The 20472-nt window shown below is 42.8% G+C and overlaps 1 protein-coding gene across 3 annotated transcripts in view; it reads right to left on the reverse strand.

The window, feature by feature from the left end:
* Positions 1-18338, reverse strand: part of pomt1 (protein-O-mannosyltransferase 1) — a 56664-nt gene extending 38326 nt beyond the window's left edge. For 2 of the 3 annotated variants that reach the window (XM_063073633.1, XM_063073631.1), the window contains exons 1-3: positions 18067-18338; positions 16880-17018; positions 4977-5083 (exon numbers count right to left, since the gene is read on the reverse strand). In XM_063073633.1, the coding sequence (XP_062929703.1) occupies positions 4977-5083; positions 16880-17001 (229 nt within the window). In that variant the 5' untranslated portion in view covers positions 17002-17018; positions 18067-18338. The remainder of the gene's footprint in view (positions 1-4976; positions 5084-16879; positions 17019-18066) is intronic. The other variant, XM_063073632.1, reaches the window with a different exon arrangement.
* Positions 18339-20472: the final 2134 nt, after the last annotated feature.

Here is a 20472-nt window from a genome sequence, read left to right on the forward strand (position 1 = left end):
AGCAATTAATACATGCTAAAAGAATTCTTTTTTAACCCAAGTCTTTGGCAACTTTTCAGTTTTGGAAAGAGATGTTAGTAATACTAAGGACGAGGAAGTAAATTGGATTCATCACTGGCTTTGTGGGAGAAGCCAGGGGAGTAGTAATAGACGGTTGCCTCTCTGATGGGAGTGGTGGTGGCGTAGGAAATCGGTGCTGGGTCCATTGTCGTTTGTCATCTATATCAATGATCTGGATGATAACGTGGTAAACTAAATCAGCAGATAACACCAAAATCAGGGGCAAAGTTGACAGCGAGGAAGGCTATGCAAGCTTGTATCGGGATCTAGAACTTCTTCACTCAGAGATTGGTGCAAATGTGGAATGAGCTGCCAGTGGAAGTGGTGGATGTGGGTTCCATTGCAACGAAGTTTTCATAAGTACGTGATGGGAGGGGTATGGAGGGCTGTGGATCAGGTATGGCTCAATGGGACTCCGTAAAATAACAGTTCAGCACAGACCAGATGAGCCAAAGTGCCCGTTTCTGTACTATAGTGCTCCGCGATTCTATTAGAAAAGTGATTGCCAATGCAACATATCAAAAGGAAAATAAAGTACAAGTGTAAACACGAGTCCTGACGAAGGGTCACGGCCCAAAACGTCAACTGTACCTCTTCCTAGAGATGCTGCCTGGCCTGCTGCGTTCACCAGCAACTTTGATGTGTGTTGCTTAAAGTACAAGTGGCAATTTTAACTTTTGTTATTCTGCACAATTATAGCTCAAGTGTTTGGCTGTTTTATTATTATTGTTACATATACCAAAATATAGTGAAAAGCTTTTGTTTATGTGAGCAACAACACACAACATGCTGGAGGAACTCAGCAGGCCAGGCAGCATCTATGGAAAAGAGTACAGTCGACGTTTCGGGCTGAAACCTTTCAGCAGGACTGGAGGAAAAAAGATTAGGAGTCGGAGCTAAAAGGTGGAGGGAGAAACATGAGGTGATAAGTGAAACTTGGAGGGGGAGGGGTGAAGTAAAGAGCTGGGCAGTTTGGTGAAAAGAGATATATGTCTGGAGAAGGGGGAATATAATAGGAGAGGAAAGAAGGCCATGGAAGAAAGAAAAAGGGGGGAGGAGCACCGGGGGAGGTGATGGATGGGCAAAGAGATCAGGTGAGTTCGGGAAAAGGGGATGGGGTATGGTGAAGGGGGTGAGAGGAGCCAATTACCAGAAATTTGAGAAATCGATGTTCATGCAATCAGGTTGGAGGCTACCCAGACATAATATAAAGTGTTGCTCCTCCAACCCGAGTGTAGCCTCATCCGACAGTTGAGGAGGCCGTGGATTGACATATCGGAATGGGAATGGGAAGTGGAGTTAAAATGAGTGGCCACTGGGAGATGCTGCTTCTTCTTTCCACTATAAAAAAAAATGGTAAGAGCATATGCAGTATGGTAGCAAACCGAGCTGCACCATTTTGTAGCATATTATTTAATTAATGTACTGCTGAGACACAATCCTTAATGGATGATTTTTGGTACCTTTCTTTGATGTACAGTATATGAATTGCAAAAGAGCTGTTTGATCAAGGCAGCCTAATCCTTTACACACATTTGAATTTTCATTAAGAATCACTGGTGACACTCAAGAAAAAAACTTTAGTAAATATAGACCTATGTTGCAAGGCCACTTAAGCACTCTAGTAACAATTGGTTCTAAGGTTCTCCAAGGTCTGATCATTATCTCTAATATCTAGACCTTTCATCACCTTTCCCATAATATTCTTCTGCGGTCAGAGCATGAAGATGGTCTCAGTTTTAAAAAAATATTTAAATGTCAATTAATGCGACCATGACCACAGTCTTCAATCTTTAACTTAGTTATTTTCAATACAGAACATAGAAAATATTACAGCACAATACAGGCCCTTCGACCCACAATGCAGTGCTGAATATGTACTTACTTTAGAAATAACCTAGGGTTACCCATAACCCAATACGGTCTTTCCATAACAAGAAAATGGTTGCCAAGCTCAAGACCCACACCACCAGGTCCAGGAACAGTTATTATCCCTCAACCATCAGGCTCTGGAACCAGAGGGGATAACTTCATTCAACCCATCACTGAACTTTTCCCAAAACCTATGGACTCACCTTCAAGGACTCCGTCTCATATTCTTGATATTTATTGCTTATTTATTATTATTATTATATTTTTTTCTGTTTTTGTATTTGCAGATTGTCGTCTCTTGCACATTGGTGTTTGTCCACCTTGTTGAGTGTGGTCTTTCATTTATTCTATTGAGTTTCTTTGTATTTACTATGAATGCCACAAGAAAATAAATCTCAGGGTTGTATACGGTGACACGCACTTTGAACATAATAAGGACTGGCCCGTACATTGTATTATAAACAACGTTGTAATGCAGAAACAATGGCTGAAAAGATTCGAATGTAGAGTAAACAACTAATGAGATATTTCAGTTAAGATATCCAACGTACTCATTAAATAGCCACAAGTTAAAGTTCTATTTCAGTACAATAATAAATAAACCATTTCCTCTTTTAAGGAGGAATGTTCTCAGGAAGGCCAGAGACACTCAGTTTGTACTTTGCCTAGTCAATTCCAAGGGAACTGCTTCTCTTTTGAGCTAGAGCCTAGAGACCGGTGTGTATAATTTGCACATCATTTTACCATTTAAAACCATAATGTCAATGTAATAAAGCTTATTACAATAAAATCTGCTTTGTACAAATCACTAGTAAATTATCATTGCAAATAATCCAATATATTATCATTGGATCAAACACACTTTTGGTAGCATAGTGGTTAACCTACTGGACTATTATTTCAGAGATTAGTTCAAAATTAAATATAGGTAATTAAAGCTCAGTAACAATAGCTGTAGAACTATAAGATTGCCATTAAAACATGTCTGGTCCAAAAATATCGTCTAGGGAAGGAAATTTGCAAACCTGGCCTATAATACTTGTCCAGACTAATGCGTTGACTCATAATCATCTCCCCAGCTCAAGATAAATTAGAGATTTCAGCAACATCTATTCTCCAAGAATAAATTTTTTTAAAAATCATGCCAATCAGTTCATTTTCATCTTTATGAATAAGTCTGAGAAGTCAATAATCTGGTTTCCTCAAAGCTGAAGAATTCATCATATTAACAAAAATTAAAATTAAAATAAACAGCTATTCCATTAATTTATCAGCAATTTTAAAAGGTTACTTGCTATTCTTTAAACAATGAGTTTTTTTCTCTTTTAAGAAATAGTCACAGTCCTAGAAAAGTACAGCATTGAAACAGGCCCTTCGGCCCAAGTAGTCCATGCCAAATCATTTAAACTCCTTACTCCCATTGATCTGTATCAGAATCATAGCCCTCCATACCCCTATCATTCATGTATCTATCCAAAATTCTCTTAACCATTGAAATCGAGCTCGCATGCAGCACTTGCACCGACAGCTTGTTTCACACTCTCATGAGTGAAGTTTCCTTTCACGTTCCCCTTAAACTTTTCACCTTTCACCCTTAACCCATGTTGTCTAGTTTTCTCCCACCCAGCCTCAGTGAAAAAGCCTGCTTGCATTTACCCTATTGGCTCCTCAGAATTTTGGATACCTCTATCAAATCTCCTCTCAATCTTCTACTTTCCAAGGAATAAAGTCTTAATCTACTCAATCTTTCCATATAACTCAGGTCCTCTAGACCCAGCAGTATCCTTGTAAATTTTCTCTGTACTCTTTCAACCTTATTTACATCTTTCCTGTGGGTAGGTGACCAACACTGCGCACAATACTCCAAATTAGAAGTATAACAACTTTGGCATAATGCTTTGCATAACTTTGGCATAACTCCTGTACTCAATACTTTGAGTTATGAAGGCCAATGTGCCAAAAGCTTTCTTTAACACCCTGTGATGCCACTGACAATGAATTATGGACCTGTATTCCCAAATCCCTTTGTTCTACCACATTCCTCAGTGCCCTACCATTCACTGTGTAAGACCTACCCTGGTTGGTCCTACCAAAGTACAACACCTTACATTTGTCTGTGTTAACTTCCGTCTCCCATTTTTCTACCTATCTTTCCAGCTGGTCCGGATCCCACTCAAGCCATTATAGTCTTTCTTGCTGTCCACTACACCCCCATTCTTGGAGTCATCCACAAACTTACTGATCCAGTTAGCCACATTATTCAGATTTTTGATATTCATGACAAACAGCAATGGACCTAGCACCGATCCCTGAGGCATTCCACTAGTCACAGGCCTCCAGTCTGGACAGCCAACCATCTACCACCACTCCTTCGCTTCTCGCACAAAGCCAATGTCTAACTCAATTTTCTACCTCATCTTGAATGCCAAGCAACTGAACCTTCCTAACCAACCTCTTCAAATGTCTTGCTAAAGTCCATGTAGACAACATTAACTGCCTTGTCTTCATTAACATTCCTTGTAAATTCCTCGAAAAACTCTATATGCTTGGTTATACACAACCTACCAGGCATGAAGCCATGCTGACTATCCTTAATCAGTCCATGTCTAATCAAACACTTAGACATCCAGTCCCTTAGAATACCTTCCAATAACTTTCTCACTACTGATGTCAGGCTCACTGGCCTATAATTTCCTGGAATATTTTTAGAGCCTCTTAAACAATGGAACAACACTGGCTATCTTCCAATCCTCTGGTACCTCACCTGTCACTAATGATGATTAAAATATCTCTGCTAGGGTTTTGGCAATATGCACTTGCCTCCCGCGGGGTCCGTGGGGCACCTTTTCAACCCTGGGGACATATCCACCCTATTTTGCCTCAAGACAGTAAACATCCCCTCTTCTGTAATCTGTAGAGTCCATGAAGTTGATGCCATTTTGCCTCACTTCTGTAGACTCTGCGTCTGTCTCCTGAGTAAATTCAGATGCAAAAAATCAACAAAAATTACGCATAATGCTTTAAAAATTATTTTAGAGGCTTACCTCCAAGAGCCAGAATCATGTGACCAAGAGGAGGTCCACTGTCGTCAATAAAAAACATTTGTTTCATATATAGTGAAACAAATTGTCCATAATAAACTTCATCAAACCTGGGAAGAGATTTTGGATGTCACAGTCAATGAACTGCTGAGAAGTAGAGAAACACTGAGCTAAGTGCAGTGGACAGCTCGACTAATAATGGTTTCATGATGAATCCAACAAAATACTGAGACAATGTTTTTAATATTAAACAGTAAGACTTTTTTTTTTAAAGAAGTGGTCCATTATCTATTAAAACCAGGTTGGTTGCCAGTGTTCTAATCTTACAAGAACGCTTTGACAATATTTTTCCCCAAAACAAACATGATGCAACGTTAAAAATAAATAAGAATTTAAAAACATAGGATTAGTGCAAACTGATTGTAGACATGACTTGGTGGGCCAAAGAACCTGTTGCTGGGTTGCATCTCTATCTTTCTGATCCAAATAGAAAAACCACTACCAACCCACCAATTATGTGCCTTCATTTGTGTTCCATCAGATACCTGCATATATACTGCTTCACACATTTATACCTATAAACACTGTAAATTAAGCACCACCTCAGTGAAGAAAAGGAAATGGAAAATAAGGCCATTTTTACAAGTTCTCTGTTGCCGTGATTCTTTAAGCTTTGGGAACGAATATTGTGCAATGGCTTTAGGAGCTCTGTACAGAACTTCCAGTACTAAAGATGCTGCAAAGCAATTAATCTTTCCAACATGTGAACATCACATTCTGTAAGTTCCTAAAGATGGCTATCTTGCTTATGAAGAAAAAAATAAATACAACTAGCATCCATTTTTGAGAAATATTTTCCACTTTTCCTGCTTTTATTTAAAAAGTAACAACTGATCTCATTCACTTGGCCCACTTCGAACACCTCCCTTCCCTTGCTTGATCTCCTCTATCTCCATTTCTGGAAACAAATTGTTGACCAACATCTTTTGTAAACTTAGTGATTCCCATAGTTATCTTGACTATACCTCTTCCCACCCTGCCTCCTGTAAAATGTTATTCCCTTTTTTCAGTTCCCTCATCTCTGCCGTATCTGTTCAGAGATGTCCTCTTTCTTCAAAGAACGGGGTTTCCCTTCCTTGACCATTGATGCTGCCCTTACCCACATCTCCCCCATTTCCCGGACATCCATGCTCACCCACCTTCCCGTCATCTTGACAGTGATAAGAGCTTCTTTTGTCCTTACCTACCACTCAATGAGCCAACACATCCATCACATCATTCTCCACAAAGCTCCCCCCCTCCACCCCACCTGCCCATCCACCTTCTCCCTCACCTCCATTCATGGTCCCAAACTGTCCTTCCAGGTAAGGCAACATTTCACCTGTCTGGTGCTCCTAATGTGGCCTCCTCTACATTGATGAGACCTGTCATAAATTGGGGGAGCACTTCGTCGACCACCTTTGCTCCATCCACCAAAAGCAGAACATCCTGGAGGCCAAACATTTTAATTCTGATTCCCATTCTGACATGTCAGTCTGTGGCCTCTTCTTGAGGCCACTCTCAAGATGGTGGAGCAACACTTTATATCCCATCCGGGTAGCCTCCAACCTGAAGGCATGAACATCAACTACTTCTTGCGGTAAAAAGCTTTCCCTCCCCTCTTCTTCTATTCCCCATTCTGGCCTCTTACCTCTTCTCAGCTGCCTATCACTCCTTCCTTTTCTCTATGGCCCACTCTCCTCTCCCAGTAGATTCCTTCCTCTCCAACCTTTTACCTTTCCTACCCACCTGGCTCCACCTATCACCTTCTAGCTATCCTTCTCTCCCTCCTCATATCTTTTTATTCTGGCATTTTCCCTTTTCCTTACCAGTCCTGAAGAAGGGATTCATTCCGAAATGTTGACTGTTTATTCATTTCCATAGACGCTGCCTGACATGCTGAGCTCCTCCTGCATTTGTGTATGTTGCAATTGGTCTCATACTTGTTTACGAACATTGAGAACTTGGAATATAAGGTGTTCCACCACCCTGAGAGTGGGACAAGAGGCCATGGACAGACATGTCAGAATGGGAAATGGAATTAAAATGTTCAACATTTACATTGCAAAAGAGTGGGGAGGAGAAGATGGCAGCGCAACACAGCGTGCGCGGCCTCTCCGGTGAATGATATCGGTATCCGTCAAGTGGGATGCTGTGCATAATCCTGATTTGATGGAGACAGGTGTGAGAAGCACGGAGGAACATCTGGAGAAACTTCTGAAATGCCCGCTTCGCTGCCGCTGCTACTGTACAATTGAGAATCTCCAGAGGGGAAGGCCCCGAATCTTCGGCCTTGCCTGTTGCTGGCGGCCGGGGCTGGGGTCGAAGCGCTTGGCAAAGATGGTGCTCGGTGTCAGAGGCTCGAAGTTTTCGGACGGACTCAGAGTCGGCTGTGGTCAGGTGCTTTCAGGGTGCAGCATCGGCAAGTTTGCGGTGCTGGAGGTTCATGGCAGGGAGAGTTTTCTTCCTACTTCTACCGTCTGCGTGAGATGATAGGACTTTTGAGACTTTGGGACTTTTTTTTACCGTGCCCATGGTCTGTTCTTTATCAAATTACTGTATTGTTTTGCACTGTTGTAAATATATGTTATAATTATGTGGTTTTTGTCAGTTTTTTAGTCTTGGTCTGTCTTGTGTTTCTGTGATATCTACTGGAGGAACATTGTATCATTTCTTAACGCATGCATTACTAAATGACAATAAAAGAGGACTGCGTGTCCTCATAATCTAATCTAATCTAATATGTCATTCAACCGAAGAAAGCAAATAGCAGACACAGACAGGAACTTTTTAACAAACAGTTAATATGTAGACAAGGTCCCCATTAGAGTCTGGGGATCTTAAACAGTAGGAGGACTAAAACAGAAAGGATAAAAATAAACATGGGCAGCCAAGGATAGAGGTACAATAAAAGACACCCCCATTGGAAAGCCAACAAGCTCAAGTCATCTTGAACTGAATTCCTGATGCATCACATTTCGCTTTGCAGATCTGGTTAGAATTTGTCTGTAGCGTGTTTTTTTTTTACTTAAAGAGGAAGCTTTCTCAACTAGTGATCTGATTGAACACTGTTGAGGTTCAATTTTTGTTTTAATGATATAGCAGAATTTAGTGAAAGGTTTTATTCTGGAGTACATTCATTATAGTCAACAATATTTTACACAAATTATCTAAGTGGTTAATTCAGAGATCTTTTCTTCCCCAAAAAAAGTTAAATTAAAATTAATAAAAGGACTAGTAGCTTCCATTAACATTATTTCAATTATAATTATGCTAGACTCTTTGCAGTAATAATCCCTGAATCCCAGATGAGGTCAATGCCTTTTACGCTCGCTTTAACTGACAAAACATGGAGGAACCTTCACAAACTCCCACAGCCCCTGAGAACCTGTGATTTCATTCTGAGGCTGACGTGAGAGCATCCTTCAGGAGGGTGAACCCCTGAAAAGCATCTAGTCCAGAAGGGGTACCTGGCTGAGTACTGAAGACCTGTGCTGATCAACTGGCTAGAGTGACCACTGATATCTTTACTCACTTTGGCAGTCCGTGGTACCCATCTGCTATTCAAGCAGACTTCAATTATACCAGTGCCCAAATGTGAACTTATCACCCAGTAACACTCGCATCCACTGTGATGAAGTGCTTTCGGAGGTTGGTGATGAAACACCTCAACCCCTGCCTAAGGAGTGACTTGAATCCACTCCCGCTAGCCTACTGTCACAACAGGTCAACAGCAGATGCCATTTCATTGGCTCTTTGCTCAACACTGGAACATCTGGAGAGTGAAGATGCATATATCAGGATGCTCTTCATTGACTGCAGCTCTGCATTCAATATTATCACCCCCCCACCCCCGAAAATGAATCAATAAGCTCCAAGATCTGGACCTCAATATATCCTTGTGCAACTGGATCCTCAATTTCCTCACCTGCAAACCCCAGTGAGCTCTGATTGGCAACAACATCTCCTCTACAATCACCATCAGTGCAAGTGTACCACAAGGATGCTCTACTGACTTTATATCTGTGACTGGAGGCTAAGCACAGCTCTAATGCCATATTTAAGTTTGCTGATGACACCACTGTCATTGGCAGCATTGAAGGTGGTGATGAATCAACATATAGGAGGGAGATTGAAAATCTAGCTGAGTGTGCCACAACAAACACCTCATAGGGGGATCAGAGTTGGAGATGGTCAGCAGCTTTAAATTCCTTAGTGTTATCATTTCAGAGGATTTGTGCAGAGCCCAGCATGCCGTGTCATTACAAAGAAAGCATGGCAGTGCCTCTACTTTCTTAAAAGTTTGGAAAGTTTCTGCATGTCATCGAAAACTTTGACAAACTTCTATAGGTGTGCAGTGGAGAGTAAAGTAGCTGGCTGTATCATGGCTTGGAATGGAAACACCAAATATCCTTGAATGGAAAAGCCTACAAAAATACGTTGATACAGCCCAGTCCATCATGGGTAAGGCCTTTCCCATCACTGAGCACAACTACAAGAAGCAGTGAAAGGATCCCCACCAATCAGGTCATGCTCTCTTCTCGCAGCTGCCATCAGGGAGGTGGTACAGGAGCCTCAAGACCCACACCACCAGTTTCAGGAATAGTTATCACCCTCAACCATTAGGCTCTTTAACCAGAGGGGATAACTTCACTCAATTTCACACCCCAACACTGAAATGTTTTCATAACCTATGGACTTACTTTCAAGGACACATCTCATATTCTTGATATTCATTGCTTATTTATTATTATTTTGTGTGTGTATTGTTTTTATTTGCACAGTATGTTGTCTTTTTGCAGACTGGTTGTTTGTCCATCTCATTGTCCATTTCCTCACTTGCAGACCCCAGTCAGATCAGATTGGCAAAAACATCTCCTCCACAATCTCCATCAGCGCATGTGCACCACAGGGATGTGTGCTTTCCCCCTGCTCTACTTATTTTACACCTATGACAGTTGTCAGAAAGCAGCATCCAAAATCCTCACCACCCAGGCCATGCTCTTTTCTTGCTGTTGCCACCAGGTAGAAGGTACAAGTGCCTTAGGACTCGCACCACCAGGTTCAAGAACAATCATTACCCCTCAACCATCAGGCCCTTGAACAAAAGAGGACAACGACTATCATTCTACAGTTGCAAAAATAAATTTTGTAACCCTTTGCAATTACCTGGTTTTCTGCAGTCTGATGTTCATCTAAGTCACAATAATTGACAAACACAATCTGCCTAACCTAATTAACACACAAACAATTGTACTTTTCGGAACGCTCTGGTCTCCACTCCCTCCGCACTAATCCTAACCTTATTATTAAACCCGCCGATAAGGGGGGTGCTGTTGTAGTCTGGCGTACTGACCTCTACCTTGCCGAGGCACAGCGACAACTCGCGGATACCTCCTCTTATTTACCCCTCGATCGTGACCCCACTAAGGAGCGCCAGGCCATTGTCTCCCACACCATCACCGACTTTATCCGCTCAGGGGATCTCCCATCCACTGCTACCAACCTTACAGTTCACACACCTCGCACTTCCCGTTTCTACCTCCTACCCAAGATCCACAAACCTGCTTGTCCTGGCCGACCTATTGTCTCAGCTTGCTCCTGCCCCACCGAACTCGTTTCTGCATACCTCGACACAGTTTTATCCCCCCTTGTTCAATCCCTTCCTACCTATGTTCGTGACACTTCTCACGCTCTTAAACTTTTCGATGATTTTAAGTTCCCTGGCCCCCACTGCTTAATTTTCACCATGGATGTCCAGTCCCTATATACTTCCATCCCCCATCAGGAAGGTCTCAAAGCTCTATGCTTCTTTTTGGATTCCAGACCTAATCAGTTCCCCTCTACCACCACTCTGCTCCGTCTAGCGGAATTAGTCCTTACTCTTAATAATTTCTCCTTTTGCTCCTCCCACTTCCTCCAAACTAGAGGTGTAGCTATGGGCATCCGTATGGGTCCTAGCTATGCCTGCCTTTTTGTTGGCTTTGTGGAACAATCTATGTTCCGTGCCTATTCTGGTATCTGTCCCCCACTTTTCCTTCGCTACATCGACGACTGCATTGGCGCTGCTTCCTGCATGCATGCAGAGCTCGTTGACTTTATTAACTTTGCCTCCAACTTTCACCCTGCCCTCAAGTTTACCTGGTCCATTTCCGACACCTCCCTCCCCTTTCTAGATCTTTCTGGCTCTGTCTCTGGACACAGTTTATCCACTGATGTCTACTTTAAGCCTACTGACTCTCACAGCTATCTGGACTATTCCTCTTCTCACCCTGTCTCTTGCAAAAACGCCATCCCCTTCTCGCAATTCCTCCGTCTCCGCCGCATCTGCTCTCAGGATGAGGCTTTTCATTCTAGTACGAGGGAGATGTCTTCCTTTTTTAAAGAAAGGGGCTTCCCTTCCTCCACTATCAACTCTGCTCTTAAACGCATCTCCTCCATTTCACGTACATCTGCTCTCACTCCATCCTCCCACCACCCCACTAGGAATAGGGTTCCCCTGGTCCTCACCTACCACCCCACCAGCCTCCGGGTCCAACATATTATTCTCCGTAACTTCCGCCACCTCAAACGGGATCCCACCACTAAGCACATCTTTCCCTCCCCCCCCCTGCATTCCGCAGGGATTGCTCCCTACGCAACTCACTTGTCCATTCGTCCCCCCCATCCCTCCCCACTGATCTCCCTCCTGGCACTTATCCGTGTAAGCAGAACAAGTGCTACACATGCCCTTACCACCATTCAGGGCCCCAGACAGTCCTTCCAGGTGAGGCAACACTTCACCTGTGAGTCGGCTGGGGTGATATACTGCGTCCGGTGCTCCCAATGTGGCCTTTTATATATTGGCGAGACCCGACGCAGACTGGGAGACCGCTTTGCTGAACACCTACGCTCTGTCCGCCAGAGAAAGCAGGATCTCTCAGTGGCCACACATTTTAATTCCACATCCCATTCCCATTCTGACATGTCTATCCACGGCCTCCTCTACTGTAAAGATGAAGCCACACTCAGGTTGGAGGAACAACACCTTATATTCCGTCTGGGTAGCCTCCAACCTGATGGCATGAACATCGACTTCTCTAACTTCCGCTAATGCCCCACCTCCCCCTCATACCCCATCTGTTACTTACTTTTAAACATACATTCTTTCTCTCACTCTCCTTTTTCTCCCTCTGTCCCTCTGAATATACCCCTTGCCCATCCTCTAGGTCCCCCCCGCCCTTGTATTTCTTCCCAGACCTCCTGTCCCATGATCCTCTCGTATCCCTTTTGCCAATCACCTGTCCAGCTCTTGGCTCCATCCCTCCCCCTCCTGTCTTCTCCTATCATTTTGGATCTCCCCCTCCCCCTCCAACTTTCAAATCCCTTACTCACTCTTCCTTCAGTTAGTCCTGACGAAAGGTCTCGTCCTGAAACATCGACTGCACCTCTTCCTAGAGATGCTGCCTGGCCTGCTGCGTTCACCAGCAACTTTTATGTGTGGTACTTTTCATGTCTTTATTAAACACCATTCACAGTCCAGGTGGGAAAAAGTAAGTGAACCCTTGTATTTAATAACTGGAAGAACTTCCTTTAGCAGCAATAACCTTCACCAAATGTTTCCTGTAGCTGCTGATCAGACTTGCACGACGGTGAGAAGGAATTTTAGACCATTATCCATAAAAACTGTTTTAGTTCATCAATATTTCTGGGATACCTTGCATAAACAGCCATATTCAAGTCATGCCACAGCATCTCAATTGGGTTAAGGTCTGGCCATTCCAAAACACAAATTTTCTTCTTTTTTTTTTACACCATTCTGTTGCTGATTTACTCTTGTGTTTCAAATCATTGTCTTGTTGCATCATCCAACCTCTATTAAACTTCAGGTTATGGACCACTACCCTGACATTCTCCTGTAAAATGTCTTGATACAATTTTGAATTCATTGTTCTCTCAACAATTGCAGGCTGTCCAGGCCCTGAGGAAGCAAATCAGCCCCAAACCATGACGCTCCTTCCACCATGTGTCACAGTTGGGATGAGGTTTGGTACTGGTGGTGTGCAGTGCCTTTTCCCTCCAAACACAGCAATGTGCATTTCTACCACAAAGTTCAATTTTTGTCTCACCTGTCCACAGAACGCTGTCCCAGAAGTGTTGTGGAACATCCAGGTGGTCTTTTGCAAACTTGAGATGTGCGACAATTTTTTTTTTTAAAGAGAGCAGTTTTTTTTTTAACGAGAGCAGTGGTTTCCTCTGTGCTGTCCTTCTATAAATACCATTCTTGTTTGGTGTTTTTCTTATAGTGGACACATGAACAGAGACTCTAGCAAGTTCTAGAGGTTTCTGCAGGTCTTTTGTTGTTATCCTTGGGTTCTTTTTCATCTCCTTCAGCATCGCACGCTGTGCTCTTGGTGTGATCTTTGCAGGACACCCACTGCCAGGGACAGTAGCAACAGTATTTAATTTCCACCATTTGAAGACAATTTTTCTTACTATGGACTGATGAACACTCAGGTGTTCAGAAATGCTTTTGTAGCCTTTTCCAGCTTCAGATATCTCTACAATTCTTCTCCAAAGGTCCTCAAAGTTGTTTTAATCGAGGCATGGTTCACAAAAAACGGATCTTTCTTGAAAAGTAGGCTGTCAGTAACCTGACTTTGTGCAGCTTTTATAAGGTCAGGGTACCTTTACAACCTACACCTCCAATCTCATCTCATTGATGGAAATCATCGTTGTCAATAACCTGCTCCATTCTGTAAAATCATCAACCTAATTAAATGTCATTCTCAGTAACTGCGCTACCTAAAAATACTTGTCCTGGACTACAGCTTTTAAACCAACAACGTTGAATTGAGTTGACTTTATTTCTTACAGCCTTCACATACATGAGGAGTAAAAATCTTTACATTAGATCTCCATCTAAATGTGCAATGTGCAATCATATAATTTATAATAAATAGAACAGTCAATGTAATATAGAGTACACTTAAATCAGCGCAAGTTCATCAGTCTGATGGCCTGGTGGAAGAAGCTGTCCCAGAGCCTGTTGGTCCTGACTTTTATGCTGCAGTGCCACTTCCTGGATGGTAGCAGCTGGAATAGATTGTGGTTGGGATGGCTTGGGTCCCCTAATGATCCTACAGGCCCTTTTTTACATACCTGTCCTTGTAAATGTACTGAATTATGGGAAATTCACAACTACAGATGCGCTGGGCTGTCCGTACCACTCTCTGCAGAGTCCTGTGATTAAGGGAGGTGCAGTTCCCATATCAGGCTGTGATGCAGCCTGTCAGGATGCTCTCAATTGTGCCCCTGTAGGAAGTTCTTAGGATTTTGGGGGCCCATACCAAACTTCATCAACTCTCCGAGGTGAAAGAGGCACTGTTGTGCCTTTTTCACCACACAGCTGGTATGTACAGACCACGTAAAAAAAAAAGGTTAAACTCAATTGTAAAATGTAAACCTATGCTTTTGACATTAGTTGTTCTGGGATCAAAGTCATACAAAACCAGACATCCCACCTCTCCCGGAAGTTCTGGGAGTCTCCCGCATATGAATAGTGGCTCCCTGATGCCCGCAAATTATATACAATATCACAGAAATCAATTTTTTTGAGAGTGAGCAAGAGAAAGCAAGAGAGAGAGAGAGAGAAAGCAAGTGAGAGCGCAAGAGAGAAAGCAAGAGAGGGAAAGCAAGAGAGAGCATGAGAGAGCGAGAGAGAAAGCAAGAGAGGGAAAGCAAACGAGAGAGAAAGCAAGCGAGGGCTCAAGAGAGAAAGCGAGCGAGAGCGAGAGAGCGAGAGAGAGAGAGAGCGCGAGCACGCCATGGCAGTGTGTTCCAAAAAAAAAGAAAATATAAAACGTACGTCACCCCAGACTACAGGTTTCCCCCGCCATCCAAAGGTACAGCGTTCCTATGAAACGGTTCGTAAGCCGAAATGTCGTAAAGCGAAGAAGCAATTACCATTTATTTATATGGGAAAATTTTGTGAGCGTTTGCCGACCCAAAAATAACCTACCAAATCATGTCAAACAACACATAAAACCTAAAATAACAGTAACACATAGTAAAAACAGGAATGATATGATAAATACACAGCCTATATAAAGTAGAAATACTTTTCCACAATCATTACTGAACTGTTCTCTGTAGTGAAAATCGCATGCAAATGCCGTCAGCAGAAAATCTCGCGCAAGTGCTGTTGGCAAAAACACGTGCAAGTGCTCTCCAGTAACCTTTAAACTATGAAGCTGCCAAATCATACCAAATAACATGTAAAAATACACAGCCGATAATAAAGTAGAAATGATGTATGTACAGTGTAGTATCACTTACTGGAATCGAGAAAACAGTGCCAAGCACACTGATGATAGTGTGTTAGACTGAGTCGTCGCAGGTTGGCTGGTGCAGTGGCCCCCCCACCCTCCAGGCCACTGAGCGATACATTGCCACGAAGAATGCAGGGGTCCAGCTGTAGCCAGGAGGTACACAGCACATCTTTAAGAAAAAAGCCGAAACAAACATGCTAATTAATTAGGTGCCGCCTGTAATTGTCAGCCCAGATCATTGCCGATTTCCAATTGCATCATCTCTGATCTGGGCCAGCAATTACGTGTTGGTGGCACCTAATTAATTAGCATGTTTATTTCGGCTTTTTTCTTAAAGATGTGCTGTGTGCCTCCCAGCTACCTTTGCATTCTCCGCGAATCAGTATCTGTCCGTGGCCTGGGTGTTGGGGTGGTGGGACACTGGGGTGTCATCTTGTCGCCTATTTCCATTAGAGCAGGCAGCTCATCTTCTCCTATGACTGCTCGCCTCGATGTCGAAGGTCGAGGTTCGTCGTCTGCTGTGGCTGATGTGGAAGGCTTGCTTGACTGCTGAGCCTGGCGCATTTTTCTATCACACAGTTCTTTAATAAGGACTCAAACCGTCCTGCAAATGTATCCCCTAACCCGACGTACCCTTTCAAAATTAAAGTTGTACTTTATCATTACTCATTCGGTTTCAATTGTTATCCTTTTTTCTTCCAACTGCATCAGCTCTTCATCTGTCAGTTCTTGGTGTTAGGATGCCAAAACCTCTTCAACATCATGTTCGTCAGCTTCCACAAGCCAAACTCACGTTGTCCTTACTTCGTTCACCACGATCAAAACGCTTAATTATGTATAGTTTTACCATAAGTGTAACACCCTTACGAGCTCTTTCAGGCTTTTCCGATACCATAGAACTCATATTGCAAATGGCTGCTCACAAGCACGTGTTAAAGCAATGCAGTTCCGAATCCGGGGGAGAGCGGCTGCTCGGGGTGCGCTGCCTTTTTTCGCGCACTGATTTTTTTATCGCGCGCTGAATTTTTTTTTGTAACAGTGAAAACACCTTCTGAAAGCGAAAACAGGGTACTAATGTAGGTCTTTCGTAACATTGAAGTTTCGTAAAATGAACGTTCGAAAAGCGGGGGACACCTGTACACTAAAGTGTACCCCTGCCTGATAGGGGTCAAAAATAATGACAATGTTGCTCGCTGCACTATTTGCAACAGTGACTTTTCTGTTGCCCATGGTGGGTTAAGACTGTAAAAGACACGTTGAGGTGAGATTAACAGGTGTCATTCGTTCATTAGCATAGCTAATGTTATTTAAACCAGCTGGCTAGCTGCTAAGGAGCTACTCTATTGCAGACATCCCACCTCTCCTGGGAGTTCTGGGACTCTCCAGCAAATTGATGGTGCTACCTCCCTGAAATGAGTTTTTGCAGGGTGGGATGTCTGCAAAACAGTTTTATCCTTACATGACCATCGACAATGGAGCAACACAGACAAAGAGGACATGAAGATGGGAATAACTTGCTTAAAAATATTATTTTTAAAGCAAGCAATATCTACTTACACAACAGCTCTAGGATACTGCAGTCCCCACAGTCTGCTTCCAATTCCCAGAATAGTAAGAATGGCTAGAATCACATCAACCTGTATGGTGATTATACATGGCATTTTCAGCAGTTCCACCATTTTTCCATTTAGTAGTTCTGTAAGACACAACAGGTATTTATGCAGATAAGTAGAAAGCAACTTTATACTTTCAATTAAGTACAAATATATCTATCACATTCACCTCATCAGTCACTTCAGAGCCCAGAGAACCTGAATGGAAGACATCCTTGAACAAAGTGCAGCAGATAGCACCACAGATATTAATAAAATTCACCTGTCAGTTATTCTTATCATCTACCACAAACACCTCAAATAGTGAGGCCAGATTCAAATGTTGCCAACCTATTATCTGTACCTTGATCAAGCAGCAGAGTTTGCTTACAACCAATATACATTTTCAATTCATGCTTAACTGCTTGTTTAATTCTCATCTGATGTATGCAAAACTTCACTGTATTCATTACATCAGCTTCTCGCTGGGAAGTTATAGAGATAGCAAGAGAGCGCATACTGATTATTAGCAGTAGTTCACTTGCTTTTATGGCACGGCTGGTACCAACTGATTTGTGTCTGGATTAATCATTGTGGGAGAAGTTAATGTGTCAAGATAGGTACAAAATGCCTATGCTTTATTTTTCCCATTTAAAGGAGTGCAGAAGAGGCTATTTAGAACTTCAAATCTTGCACGCCGTCATTTAACTCTAGCGTTATTTTGTTCTATGAAAAAGTAGACAGTACGTGATGCTCCGCTGAACATTTTTTCTGCACTTGGGAACCGTAAACGACTATTAAGCTCGTGAGTTCCACTTAAGCGAACAAACCTTAAAACCAAGAATGATTTGAATTATATGAACTCCGTCTGGGTCCATTTAATCTCAACCGAAAGTGGAAATTATGAGCATATATTACTTTAACCGTGGGAAATGCATAAAGACTGAGTTCAAGTTTTAGGTTTCAGCCCCTGCTCAAGAGCCAGGCTGAGTGAGTTCCACGTCAGATAATGAAAATATGTTTCTCCCCCAATAAAGGCGACATGATTCCAATATAGCCCCCGTTTGCTCCTGGTCACAAGGTGGTACGATGAGGGAGAGATGACTGCACAGTGGAGGGGAGGCGGCTGGAGGTATTTCACCCCGCACTCACTCAGTGAACAGAAGATTCGGCTGCACACACCGAAGGAAAGGCGCCGCTCTCCGCCGAGTGGGTTAGACAGAACGCCTCGCACTGGTCCACGGCTCACACTGTCACTTTGTTCTCCGCTCACTTCACCTCACGCTCCCGCATTAAGCTTTATTTTTTAAAATAGTAATTCGCGGTCAAAGTGCATTGCGGGCTACCGACAGTCTGAGAGAGCTCGCGAGGCCGCCCCGGCGCCGAGAGCAGCGAACGCCGCGTGCGCGGTGAGCTCGGGCTGACTCGGAGGACGAGGCCGAACCCGAACCCGAGCGCTGACGTCATCCGCAGCGTAACTACATAGCAACCGTATCTACGTTACGTCTGCGATAAGACGCCTCCGACGTGAGGGCTGTAAAACGTCACGTTAGTTTTTGCAAATTCGCACCAGGAAGCGAACTGGGTTTATTATCTCTGACAGATGTCATGAAATTTGTTCTTTTGCCGATATGTTGCCGCTTCATCCTGACAACATAAGAAGGCAATTACCTTGGATTAAGCCAATCGTCGTAATGCAAATTGAAATTAAAGCGCTTTTATTTTACATCGGGAGATACTTCACCCTACTTAACACACTTCACACACACACACACACACACACACCTTCCTTACGGGGCTGCGTGCTTCTCGGACTCCGAATTTTACGCCTCTGGGATATTCCGTTATTGTCACTTCAGCATTTCTTCCCGCACCATTCTGTTCATTTGCACCCTTCCCTGTACAGTATTAATTATTGTGTGGTACTGTTCACTCTGTGCACTTCATGCAAGCAAGCGATTTTATTGCACACTGGTCAATATGACAATAAACTCACCTGAATCCGTATCTAAAATTGAGGCGGCGCTGCAGAGATTCAGCATCCTGGTTCCGGGTATGGCTGCTTGAGTCCTAGGGGAAACTGAGTAAACATTTTGTAGTGTTTAGAAGAGATCAGCTCGTTGTATATCTAGGAATAGAAAAGAAAGCCGCAGTGAGAACCTGAAGCGTAGCTGAGCCCATAACCTCTTAAAATAAGTAGGCTAGTTTAGTACCGAAATAAGGGAGGGAGGGGATGAAGGGAAGAAAGATAAAGACTCAAACAAGAGAAAATTTACAGATGCTGGATAAAAGCTCTTCACTTCTGTGAAGGGAGGAAAATTTTAGGAATTTTATATATACCCCAGAAGGCTGTGAAAAACTGGCGACTTTAAAATTGGAGATCTATAGCTTTTTGGTCACTCGACCAAAGTATTACAGGTAAATATGAGGAATTCTGCAGATGCTGGAAATTCAAGCAACACACGTCAAAGTTGCTGGTGAACGCAGCAGGCCAGGCAGCATCTCCAGGAAGAGGTACAGTCGACGTTTCGGGCCTGTCCTGACGAACAGTCTCGACCCGAAATGTCGACTGTACCTCTTCCTAGAGATGCTGCCCTCACCAGCAATTTTGAAAAGTATTATAGGTAATTCTTTGGAAAAAGATAAGAATTGGGTAAGATTACAAAGTAGATATAATAGTGGGGTGGGGGGGGAAAGGAAAGCTGCTCTCCCCAAAAAGTTAGATGTGGATCAAATAAACTTTACAACAGCTATGTACAATATTTGTTGAGTTAATGCTTTAAAGGGCATTGAGCAAAGAATGGTAAATTGAATCATAGTAAAGAAAAAAAGCATAATCTCACTAATCTACTCTCATACACCTGTTAATGCGGTGATATATTGTAACTATCGGCAATATTGTACACCACCAAGTAAATGGAGTTTTTTTCATCGAGGAAATGGGTTTGAATACTTCAAGATTTCAAATTGTCTCCAGCACCAGAGGCACTATCCAGAAAATAGTTCAGAGCACAAACTTCAAGCCAGCAACCCAAATTGGAAGTTTCCATCTACCCAATTGTTAAATGAGGCTCCAAATCTGGGGTCCATGAACCCCTCATTTCATGGTAAGGCTCACTGGCATTAAAAAAAAAGGTTATGGATCCCTGACAAATTTTCTTACGATCCAATATCAACAGTAGGACATTTACTTCTTGAAGGCAAAGCAAGTCTAATAAAGTACAAAGTGACAGGCATGGAAGAATTCATTCGGTGCCACTGTACAATACCTAAACCCAGGGGCAAAATTTATCTTTGGAAGGACTTAAAAATTTAGAACGTATTTCAGAATTCACAACTTATGGGGGCTCTTTTTGCTTTGTTGCAAGCTTGCTTTTCCTCTTTAGATCAGAGTTGTGGCACTAGAACGACTTAATCACCAAGCTCTCTCTCTCATCAAATGGATGTTTCATACTATAGCACTTCTGAAAAAAAAAGTGATGATGCTAATTTTAGGACAAGATAAAAAAAAATAACTTTCTGTATGAAACAATGTCCTGGGATCTTTTACATTTCGAC

Source organism: Mobula hypostoma, chromosome 21, assembly GCF_963921235.1.
Source record: "Mobula hypostoma chromosome 21, sMobHyp1.1, whole genome shotgun sequence".
NCBI classification, from domain to species: domain Eukaryota; kingdom Metazoa; phylum Chordata; class Chondrichthyes; order Myliobatiformes; family Myliobatidae; genus Mobula; species Mobula hypostoma.